This window comes from Leucoraja erinacea, chromosome 11 (assembly GCF_028641065.1).
Source record: "Leucoraja erinacea ecotype New England chromosome 11, Leri_hhj_1, whole genome shotgun sequence".
In the NCBI taxonomy this organism is placed as follows: Eukaryota; Metazoa; Chordata; class Chondrichthyes; order Rajiformes; family Rajidae; genus Leucoraja; species Leucoraja erinaceus.
In genome coordinates, this window is record NC_073387.1 from 6,616,118 (window position 1) to 6,628,905 (window position 12,788).

The following is a 12,788-nucleotide window of genomic DNA, read 5'->3' on the forward strand; positions in this document are numbered from 1 at the left end:
GGTCTCGATCCTAAACGTCACCCATTCCTTCTCTCCAGAGATGCTGCCGATCCCGCTGAGTTACTCCAGCTTTTTGTGTCTAAGCTATTTACTTTACCATGTGTACAGTGTCTGCATGTCAACTTTCAGTGATTTAAATACAATCTTCCAGCATTAAAATACACTGGAGTACCACGGTGGGTCAGGCAGCATCTCTGGAGAATAGGGATAGGTGACGTTTCGCGTCGGGGTGCATCTTAAGAGTGGAGTCTTCACAAAACCAGCACATCCAATTAGCTGTTTTGTGTCTACACACCCCACCATTAAAAAAAGTTTTGAAATTTAAAAAAAAAACCTAAATGGACGAAGTCACATTTTATTCCAATATATCTATCCCTGCTCTGAGGAAAGATCTTGAATTGAAACCTTCACTGTTTCTCTTTCTACAGACGATAATGACGAGGTGAAAGTTTTGAGAATTTTCATATTTAACATCATATTATCCGCATTAGTGGCAATTCGATTTTTGACTAATGGGGAACACATCTTTGGCCAATGCAACCCCTCTCTACCAGATGAACTGAATGAGTTCTACGCACGGTTTGAGGTTAAAAACAGCACCCAGACACGTGCACTACTGCCATCTCCCAGTGACCAGTCGCTCAGGCTGTCCGCAGCCGGAGTTAAAAAGGCCTTTGCCAGCATCAATCCACGCAAAGCTGCAGGGCCGGACAACATTCCTGGATGCGTTTTAAGAGACTGTGCTGAGCAACTGAAAGATGTCTTCACAGACATTTTTAACATCTCACTCAGCCAGGCAGTAGTGCCCAACTGTCTTAAGAGTGCCACCATCGTCCCTGTCCCGAAGAAACCAAACCCAGCCTGCCATAATGACTTTCGACCAGTGGCTCTAACACCCATAGTAATGAAGTGTTTTGAGCGACTGGTTATGCAGCACATCAAAAATAGTCTACCTGCCGACCTAGACCCACTGCAGTTCGCCTACAGAGCCAACCGATCCACAGAGGACGCAGTCTCAACAACACTGAACCTCGTACTGTCACACCTCGATCGGAAAAATACCTATGCCAGGATCCTCTTCATAGACTTCAGCTCTGCTTTCAATACAATCATTCCGCAGCAGCTGGTGGAGAAGTTGGAGCTATTGGGGGTTGATGCTGGCACATGCAACTGGGTCCTGAACTTTCTGTCGCAAAACGGCAGCAGACATTTCCGGGTGGGCAGTAGGACATCAAAAACCATAGCCGTGAGCACTGGCTCACCCCAAGTGCTGTGAGCCTAAGCCCCCTGCTGTTTAGTCTGCTGACACACGAGCGGACTGTACTGCTAGACTCAACAACAACTTCATCAACAAGTTCGCTGATGACACAACAGTGGTGGGTCTCATCAGTGGCAATGATGAATCGGCGTACAGGATGGGAGGTGGAGCTGCTCACAGGTTGGTGTAATCCCACAACCTCATTCTTAACGTGGGGAAAAACTAAGGAGATGGTGGTTGACTTCAGGAGGGCAGGGAAACAACACCATACACCTCTGCACATCGATGGAGCTGATGTGGAACGTTGGGTCAGCAGCGTGAGGATTTCCTAGGACTACATCTGTCTGATGACCTGACGTCCAGGGGGCCAACGGCCCCACACGACCACCCTCTCCGAAGACTACGTAAAGCAGGTCTCCCCACTACACACCTACGGACTCATTTTTATAGGGGGACAATCGAGAGCACATTGACCTATGGCAGACTTCCTGGTGTTCATCCGTGGTTCAGGAGCTGCAAGGCGTACGAACGGCACCAACTAGACATGAAGCAGGGTGGGAAGAAGTGTGAAGACCGCCAGCAGGATTATTGTATGTGCTCCACTCCCTTTCCTGCTGGACATATACAGGAAGAGATGTATCAGCAGAGCCATCTCCATCATCAAAGACCCCTACCACCCATCGCATGACATTTTCTCCATCCTGCCACCTGGGAAGAGGTACAGGAGCATTAGCTGCAAAACCAGCAGGATGCTCCTCAGCTTCTTCCCACAGGCTATAAGACTGCTAAATGGACTTTGCCCCCTGCCAAAGTGTCGAGCACCAACCACCAACCTGGACACACTGCAGCAGAGCCACTGTTGTGCCGCTGCCGATCGGAACGCCTGTTGAATGTTTAGTAGAGTGTTAAATTTGTTCATGATACATGTATTTTTATTTCTATTTATTTTGAATGCACACTGAATGGACACTGGTTGAGCAACGTTTTTTTGTTTCCTCTGGGTATGTGAATACTCAGGAAATGACAATAAAGATATACAATACAATACAATACGTGGAGGCTGGCATGAGCTACTTGGCTGCCACGTTTACTACGAGCGTGACGACACATCACAAGCAATAAGATTGGCAGTGAATCACTTTGGGACGTCCTGAGGTCATGAAACATACCATCAACGTGCAAGTTCACTGTTGGAATTTAAATGGGAACTTACTCTTGTTGGAGTTTTGAATGAAACCACGTTAAAAAAGTGGAACATTTCGAACATAAAAAGTTTCCAGCTACACGAACGCTCCTTGTTTTCCTACTGCCAGTCCAAGGAGCAGGCGGTGAAAGGGATCGTTGGGACGTAGTTTTATCTGCGGGCAATCTCAGCGTTTAATATGGACGTCGAGAGGTGGGCGGGACTAAACTACATCACCCAGGGTACAGCGTGCGACGGGCGGGTGTTGGAACTTGTAGTTGTGGCCGCGGCAAACTCAGCGTTTAATATGGACGTCGAGGGGGAGGGGAACTACATCTCCCTGGGTGCACCGCGCGGCCGTTGCGCAGCAATGGCGCTTTGTGGCGGAGTGACGCGGTGCCCAGGCGGCGCCTGGCGTGACGTGATGACGTGTGCGGTTGGCTGGTAACCGGCAGGTCGGGGCCTTGTCTTGTTGTTGAGCAACTCCTGCCTGGGCCGCCACTCGTCCGCTTCACTTTGTCCGGGACCTGGAGTTTGTCGGCGGCGGCGGGGCGGTGCTGGCGGGCGTGCCCGAGTGAAAATAACGCCGGACGTTGAGGCAGGGGTTGGCGGAACGAGAAGATGTTGAACATGTGGAAGATGCGGGAGCTGGTGGACAAGGCGTGAGTAGACGATCTTGGTCTTGGTTCGGTGGAGGCAGGCACTGGGCCTCGGGCAGTCCTCAGTGGCAGCACCGGCGTCAAGCAAAGGCGCTGCTGACCGAGCCACTGTCATCAGCCGAGTGGCAGCCAAACACGGTGGCCGGTCATCTCCACGCCTCACCCACTTCCCTAATACACCGGGCAACTTTGACCCGCGACCCCGGCTCCCCTTCAGCATCCATCCGATTTGAAGTGATTGCCACTAGCCGTGGTTAAAGTGGCAGAAAGTGTCAGCCTGGGCCAGGCGAGCGTGAAGCTGCCTCTGCCCAAACCAGTACATGTGTAGGAAGGAACTGCAGGTGCTCGTTTAAACCGAAGATAGACACAAAATACTGGAGTAACTCAGCGGGACAGTCATCATCTTGGGAGAGAAGGAATGGGCGACGTTTCGGGTTGAGACTTCTTCCGGCTGAGAGTCGGGGGAGGGAAACTAGAGATATGGAAGGGTAAGGTGTGAAAGGTCTCAGTTCAACATCATAGTCTGGAGTAGGGTCTCGACCCGAAACGTCACCCATTCCTTCGCTCCAGAGATGCTGTCTGTTCCGCTGAGTTACTCCAGCATTTTGTGTCTACGTCCCCCAGGCTGACACATGTGCCACGCCGATGGACTGTCGGAGGTGTCATCCCTCGGACCTCGAGTTGCTCAAATTGAACGTAAACATCCTTCGGGGCACAAATTTGACGCAAAGTTCTTCTCGTTTGTCTTTGAGCAGAATCTCAGGAAGTTCTGGTCAATATTTGTGGAATGAATTGCCTCTGCACGTTAAACAGGCCCCTTCTCTAGCTGTTTTTAAATCACTCCTGAAGACATATCTATTCTCCATGGCCTTTGTAGACCAGTGAGGTGTCGAATTGTTTATTAACTTTATTTGCTTGGTTTTGCTGCGTTGTTTGTACTTGTGTTTTATGTTTTTTTTTAATTTATTGTTTGGATTTTTGTATGTAATTTATGCGCCTCGTGTTAGTTGTATGTTCTGTTGTTCTGCCTGTTTTATGATGTCTTGCTTGTTTTCTTTTTTCTGTACAGCACTTTGGTCAGCTTTTGGTTGTTTTTAAGGTGCTTAACAAATAAAGTTATTATTATTATTATTATTATTATTTATAACCTCTTCCATCTCTGCTTTTCCGAGCGTGAAATTTATGTTATGCACATTGCCCGCTTCCAAACAACCTTAAAACAATTCAGTATTGTGGGACGTCTTGATGACATGCAGTTCTCTAAATATTTATTTTTCTCCCTCTCCTAACGCTTAGTTTAGTGGGACAGTCGAACTCTGTTTTCTCGAATGTTTTGAAACAGCTTCCTTAAACCATGGTATTTCTGGATAAATATTTGTGGTTCTTTGCTCAAAGCAGCTTCTTTAAACATCTTTCTGAAATTTACAGCCAGTTGGGAGTTATTGTGCTTTTAGCTTCCAAAGTATTTTTATATATCATAGGTGCTTGTACCACACAAATTTTGTTAGTCAAATATATCATGTACCTGGATTTTGTGGAAATGTCATCAATTTATTTTGTGTTGGGGTTGAGGTTTGCTGTAATTGTTAGTTCTTATTTTATGCAGACTATGGAATTTTCTAAAATATTCTGAGACACTAAGCTAACTTTAAAATGCATAAATTTATCTCCCCCTTTACACCCATTTTGGGATGGGGAAGGGGTGAGCTATTTTTATTCCTGTGTCTGCTTTAGAGTATACTTTTTAATTTCTTGTTTATGAAAAGTAAAATACAATTCAACAGATCTATATTGCACACCTAATTATTTCTTCTGGACATGATAATGCTTTTTTTTAAATCCAGATACTTCCCTAGGGGGCTAAATTATGAAAGAATGTTATTAAAACATTCTTTTTTTTTTTTTTAAATCGGTCATCTTTGTTTACATTGACAGTGGTATGGGCATGACATGGTGCATGGAGATGACCATGTATGACATAGAGAAACAACAGTTTTTGAAGGTCATCTTAAATAAATGATATGGAATTTACAATTTGCATGTAGGTAAATAGTTAGGAATCATGTTTGATAGGTTTTGACAAATTAATCGGAATGAAATAATTTTCAGCAAAACTGGGATTTGAGCTTTGCTGAGATCTTTTGTGATTCCAGTTCATTCAGGCATTCTTTTACATGCATAAAAGTTTTGTCGATTTTGCTTAAAATGTGTCAATACTCATTTAAAAATAAAACTTGGAAGAACTAAAACGGAATCCTGTCCACTGGGACTTATTAACCAATTTTGAGGTAGAGGTACCCTATTCTAGCCCCTATCATGCATATGCTCACATTCCAGTAGTTAGGTGGATTATGCATGTACATTTATCAGATTTTCATTTCAAATGGAGATTTGTTTCACTTCATTGCTGGTCATTGCAAGTTGGAACGGTTTTCAAAATTAATGTGCAGATTTTCTCCCGGGCTATGTTTCTACATGGGCCTCAAATCAATGTGGGAGAAATCACTATGGTAGGATCACAGACTCTGGATATCTCAAATAAAGCAGAAAATGCTGGAATTGTCATGGGTCAGGAAGCCTCTGGTGCCAAAAATTAAAACATGTTATGTGGGGGTAGGGAGTAGGGATAGAAAATTGGTTGGCAGACAGGCAGCAAAGCGTAGGAGTGAACGGGTCCTTTTCAGAATGGCAAGCCGTGGTGAGTGGAGTGCTGCAAGGCTCGGTGTTGGGGCCACAACTGTTTACCATATATATTAATGATTTGGAAGAGGGAATTAGGAGCAACACTAACAAGTTTGCGGATGACACAAAGCTGGGTGGCAGTGTGAACTGTGACGAGGATGTTAGAAGGTTGCAGGTCGATCTGGACAGGTTGAGTGAGTGGGCAGATGCATGGCAGATGTAGTATAATATAGATAAATGTGAGGTTATTCACTTTGGCGACAAAAATAAGGGGGCAGATTATTATCTCAATGGGGTTAGGTTAGGCAAAGGGGAGGAGCATCGAGACCTGCACGTCACTGAAAGTTGGCGTGCAGGTACAGTAGGCAGTGAAGAAAGCTAATGGAATGTTGGCCTTCATAACAAGAGGATTTCAATATAGGAGTAAAGAGGTTCTTCTGCAGTTGTATAGGGCTCTTGTGAGACCACATCTGGAGTATTGTGTCCAGTTTTAGTCTCTGAATTTGAGGAACGGCATCCTTGTGATTGAGGCAGTGCAGCGTAGGTTCATGAGATTGATCCCTGGGATAGCGGGACTGTCATATGAGGAAAGATTGAAAAGACTAGGCTTGTATTCACTGGAGTTTTGAAGGATGAGGGGAGGTCTTATAGAAACATATAAAATTATAAAAGGTCTGGACAAGCTAGATGCAGGAAAAATGTTCCCAATGTAGAGCGAGATAGAACCAGGGGCCACAATCTTAGAATAAAGGGTAGGCCATTTAAGACTGAGGTGAGAAAAAACTTTATCACTCAGTTGTGAATTTGTGGAATTCCCTGCCACAGAGGGCAGTGGAGGCCAAATCACTGGATGGATTTAAGAGAGAGTTAGATAGAGCTCTAGGGGCTCATGGAATCGAGGGATATAGGGAGAAGGCAGGGTTATTGATTGGGGATGATCAGCCATAATCACAATGAATGGCGATGCTGGCTCGAAGGTCTGAATGGCCTCCTCCTGCACCTATTTTCTATGTTTCTGTTTTGTCATTGGGAAAACAAATGTTAGCCGTGTTAACATATTTTCTGACTTAACAAAAATAGTCTCTCCCACATACCTGTTCATGAATCGTTTGATTTGGAGGAGATAAACTGATCAAGTTTGAATTGTGATGAGCGACTAAGGTTGGTATTGTCTTTGTACATAATGACAACTCATAGAAGTCTATGCATAAAGAAGCAATTGTGCTTCCTGCCTCATGTGTAAAGAATGTGGCAGAAGGTAATTAGTAGTGAGGAAAGAGAGCACCAAGAAAAGTCATAGAATGTAGAAATGGGCACTTTGGCCCAACACGCTCAAACCGAACAAGTCAAGTCGAGAGTTTATTGTCATGTGTCCCAGATAGGGCAATGAAATTTTTGCTTGCTGCAGCACAACAGAATATTGTATGCAAAAATACCGAGCAGTTCAGTTCAATATACACATAAATACGCAGATAAAGTGCAATAGGCTGTTACAGTTCAGAGTCTGTTTGTTGGCGAGTTTAATAGCCTGATGGCTGTGGGGAAGTAGCTGTTCCTAAACCTGGATGTAACAGATTTCAGGCTCCTGTACCTTCTGCCCGATGGTAGCGGAGAGATAAGTGCATGGCCAGGATGGTGGGGGTCCTTGATGATGTTGGCTGCCTTTTTGAGGCAGCGACTGTGATTGATCCCTTCGATGGTGGGGAGGTCAGAGCTGATGATGGACTGGGCAGTGGTTACAACTTTCTGCGTACTTTTCTGCTCCTGGACCCTCAGGTTGCCGAACTAGGCCACAATGCAACCAGTCAGCATGCTCTCTACTGTGCACCTGTAGAGGTTTGAGAGAGTCCTCTTTGACATACCGTAGTCTTCTCAGGAAGTAAAGGCGCTGATGTGCTTTCTTTATGATTGCATCAGTGTGCTGGGACCAGGAACAATCTTCGGAAATGTGCACGCCATATGCCCCATCTACAATAGTCCCATCTGCCTGCATTTGGGCCACATCCCTCCAAGTCCTATTCATGTACCTGTATAAATGGCTCTTAAAAGTTACGAAAGTAACCGCCTCAACTATGACCATGGGTAACCTTAAACCTATGTCCTCTTGTTCTCGATTCTCCTACTCTGGGCAAGAGACTTTGTGCGTCTACCTGATCTATTCCTCTCATGATTTTGTACATCTCTATAAACAAACTTTGGAAGAACAAAAACTGGATCCTATCCACTTTTGCAATGCATGTGCATCCTTGACCCTGACCCCTTATCCTCCTTCGCTCCAAGGAATAGAGTCATACTATAGAGTCTATACTCCATACTGATACTGTAGAGTCTATACTTATGAGGGCCAATGTGCCAAAAGCATTTTTGACCACCCTATCTACCTGTGGTGCCACTTTCAACAAACTTTCTACAGGCACTCCTAGATCCCTCTGCTCTGCAACACATCCCAGAGCCCTACCAATCACAATAGGTCCTGCCCATGTTAAGGGTCTGTCCCACTTTCACGACCTAATTCACAACCTTTTTTACTTGTGGACATTTTTTATCATGCTAGAAAGACGCCCCGACCTACTTGATGCCACAAGTACCTACAACTAACATCACGACCTACCTAAGACCTCCTATGAACTTGTGACGACCATGCTGCGAGTATGAGTCAAGGGCAAACTCGGCAGAGGTCGTGAATTAGGTCGTGAAAGTGGGGCAGGCCCTTCAGTCTTCCCAAAATGCAACACCTCACATTTCTCAGTAGTAAATTCCACCAACCATTCCTCAGCCCACCTACCCAACTGATCTAGATCCTGCTGCAATTTTTGACAACTATCTTCATTATCTACAATACTACCCACTGGTATAACACCCACTAAGGTGAAATTGAAAAATTAAAGAAAGTAGTGAAAAACACTTTAATGCGTGTTGGAGCTGCTTTTGGCTGCAAGGGATAGAATAGTTATGAGAATAAATCACCTGTTGATTTGATTTCTACTTGTTGCTATTAATTACATATTCTAAACCATGCAATGTAAAGAAATCTCATTTTTGGTATGCTACAATAAAGTAAAGAATTATGACATAGATATGACTGGCTAGCTCTTTTCTCTCTCCTGTGGCAAGGTGTGTCCACATTTCAAAGATTTGTTTTAACCATATCAGATATGTTAGGTAAACTGGTCCTTCCTGTTTTGAAGTTGCTATGACGCAATGTTACAAAGTGACAAAGGTCATCACAAAACATGTTTTGCATTCCATATTCAGGGTGGAGTCGGAAAAACTCCATATTCTTAATAATCTAGGTGTATTTTAAATTTGTGTTTGGATCCTGTAATGTGAGGTAAATATTAGGAATTAATTTACTGAACTGGCTAGTAAATGTAAGTAGTCGCCTGCTTTGCCAAATCTCTTAGCTTTGAATTACGTAACACGCATAGGTGGCCTGATCTGAGGAGAATGATTTTTTTTAGAAATAAAAGTGGGGAACTTTGATTAGTGTGCATATTCAATTCCCATGAAGTTTAAAATGCCAGGTTGAAATCTATGGCCTTTTTAAAAATAAAAAGAAATCTTTGGGTACAGGCCGTGCTACCATGGCCAGCATGAAATTACAATTTGCCATTATAGTGAGGATACCTGAACTGCTGAGTTCCTTCTGGTGATGGTACTCCCACAGTGCTATTGGGGAGGGTGCTCCAATATTTAGATACAGTGATGGTAAATAGAAACATAGAAAATAGGTGCAGGAGTAGGCCATTCGGCCCTTCGAGCCTGCACCGCCATTCAATATGATCATGGCTGATCATCCAACTCAGTATCCTGTACCTGCCTTCTCTCCATACCCCCCTGATCCCTTTAGCCGCAAGGGCCACATCTAACTCCCTCTTAAATATAGCCAATGAACTGGCCTCAACTATCTTCTGTGGCAGAGAATTCCAGAGATTCACCACTCTCTGTGTGCAAAATGTTTTCCTCATCTAGGTCCTAAAAGATTTCCCCCTTATCCTTAAACTGTGACCCCTTGTCCTGGACTTCCCCGACATCGGGAACAATCTTCCTGCATCTAGCCTGTCCAACCCCTTAAGAATTTTGTAAGTTTCTATAAGATCCCCCCTCAATCTTGTAAATTCTAGCGAATACTAGTGACATTAAGGAAGGAAGTTTATTGATTAAGTTGCAGTAGAAGCATGGGATGCTACCCCGAGGTACTACAGCAGGATTGTTCTGGGATTGGAATGATTGATCTCCAAGAACCATATCATTGTGAAGGTATAGGTCCAAACAGTCAGTATTTTCTCTTTTGATGTCCTTTGACTACAGCTTCAGGGTTCCTAATGTTACAGTTTGCCAAATTTCAAGGGTATTTCCTTTCATCTTACTCTTTGGTCCAGGATACACCAGTGACTGTACATATTGTATTCTTAAGCAAAAACTAAGCTACTGGAGGAACTCAGTGGGTTAGGCAGCAGAACTGGAGAAAATGAAGTTGATGTGTAGGTTCATGGTTTCCCACTAGGCCCACCATCTCTCCCTTATTTTGTTCCATTCATAACCTTTTTTATAAGATTCCACAATCTGCAGCCTTTTGTTATGACTACCACTTATAACTACCCAATCTCTATTGCCATTTCCACCATTTCATCCCCCACCCGAGTCCATATGCCACTCAACCCCTCTTCACCTGGATCCGCCTATTCCTTGCTAACGCTTGTTCCACTCCCACCCTTTGCCTATCTCACCACTACTCTTTCAGTTGCGGTGAAGGGACCTGATCCGTAATGTCGACTGTCCATTTTTCCTCCACAGATGCTGCCTGACCTGTTGAGTTTCTCCAGCTGTTTGTATTTTATTTGTTCCAGGTGAGACTCAGTCTTTTAAGTAGTCCTTGCAAAATCCCAAATTGAGAAAACACTGATTGGATACTAATAAGTCGGTTCAGATTTGTCCTGGTTTTTGTGACAGAATAATACTGGATAATTTTCTACCTTGGGAACGGTCCTATCTATATTAGGACCGTTATTGGAGGAGGTGCAGGTTTTCAGTGGCAGAATTATACTGGACAATTATTAATACCGAACCTTTACAGTGACATCTGGTTGCATTGGTTTTGTAGTGTTCAGTGCTCTTTGGTCTTTCATGATGCAAGATGATGTTTGTCAAAGTAGCTGAAGGTTGGGAATCGAAAGGAAGCTGCGATGGATCAATCAATCGGTGCTTTTGCCTGAACATGATCATTACTGCTTTAGATTTTTCTGCTGAGGTGTCTAGATGTACCTCAACTAAAAGTAATTTAATGCTTTTGTTAAAATCTTGAAATCTATTTATTGCAGTTAAATATCAGTTTGGATCTTTCTGTTGCTCTTTCATTTAAGTGGTGGGTATTCAAATAAACCATGTGTAATTTGAGGAAGTGCGCATTAATGCTTGTGATTTAAAAAATATATATTTTTAACTGAGTAACAATAATTAAAACTTGTAACAATGTAGTAATGCCTGGTAATTAAATTATTATAAAGGAAAGGAATGGTTACTTTGAATAATATGTCCGTTGGCGCTAGCACAAGTTGAGAGGTATGGGTGCAATGAAAATGTTCTTTGCAGCAGCATTGCAGGCTTTGACATGGGCAAACGCACTAAAACATAAGTTGTATAGAAATTACACAACAATTCTGCAAAACAGTAAGAAAATAAAACATGGAACAATAAATTACATTTGTGAAAAACACAATTAGGGAAAAAAAAAGTCCATAGTAGTGCAAGAGATGTTGTTAAACTGAGTTCTTTCAATCTAAAGTCAACTTGACTCAAACACTTGTTGCTGTTAAAATCAATTATTTATTCAGCTGAGACTAGTCTCTTGAACCTTCCAACACAGAGCTGATGCTCTGGGGGAGGTCCAGAGAGGAGTAACTTTGATACAAACTCTTGGCATTTATGTAGGTATTACACATTTCAGATACAGAGGGTATGACAAGCTAGTGACCAATCATCTGAGTCCTTCTGGTGATTTACAACATCAGTCACATGATCCTCCTTCCCATGCCTCATTACAGCCTTTGTTTGCCTGTGCTTTATAACTTTGTTTTCGAATTATTTTATTTCAACACAGCAAAACCCCAGTAGGCTCTTATGAAAGACCACTCCTCAAAATACAAGATATGTATATAACACAATGATCACACAAGTCACACACACTATCTATACCAAGAGAAAATATATTTCTATAAATCTAAACAATTTCTACAAGTCTAAAGTGTACCTTTCTACTAAGACAATACATTTCATAATTGGTGTTACTATAATTTTACACATTTTGAAATACCATTACCTATGTCTTTAAAACATTAATTATATAAGTTTTTGAATTACAGTTTCTAAGTTCAAAACGCACATTTCCATCTCCCATCCAAAGATACATGGGTTGTAAATCTGTCAATTTAGTTAATATGAGTTTGGTGCCTTTCCTGTTATCGGGAAGCAGGATTTCCAATCTCGTGTACCAGACAGAACACAAGGTACAACTCAGACCATCACGTCAGAATTCCATCTGCTTCAACCTTCTTTAAACAACTCCCTCAATCTAATTATTTCTCAAAGCAACTATTCCTTCACTTACATCTTATTCCTTATCACACATTATAATTTTACACAGCCAAGGCTAACCTAGCATAACACGCCACAACTCTTCACCTTTATGTCACATTCAGAGCTCAAAAATGTGCCATAGAGACAGAGCAGATGGCCTAAGAAGAGGCCCCTTATTCAGCTTCCCATTCTTCAACACAAAGCCATATGAAATACAATTTCCTCCAGTGCTATAATCGCCCCAAACAATAACCTAAGCAAAGCAGGCCTCCATGTTTTGATTCATCTTTGCCTGTGTGTATCTGTCTGTTTGCACTTTATTTTGGTTCAGGAAAACTTTAAACTTTTCTTTTGCAATTCACCTAGCTTATATAAAAGTCACTATCCAAGTGGTTCTATTTGTATAATATTTCCTCAATGTTGTGTTGTC

General features: G+C 42.8%; 1 protein-coding gene across 1 annotated transcript in view; it reads left to right on the top strand.

Annotated features, from left to right (window-relative positions):
* Window positions 1–2,865: 2,865 nt before the first annotated feature.
* Window positions 2,866–12,788, top strand: part of LOC129701429 (clathrin interactor 1-like) — a 157,996-nt gene continuing 148,073 nt past the window's right edge. The window contains 1 exon segment of the mRNA XM_055642602.1: window positions 2,866–3,103. Within this exon segment, the coding sequence (XP_055498577.1) occupies window positions 3,063–3,103 (41 nt within the window). The 5' untranslated portion in view covers window positions 2,866–3,062.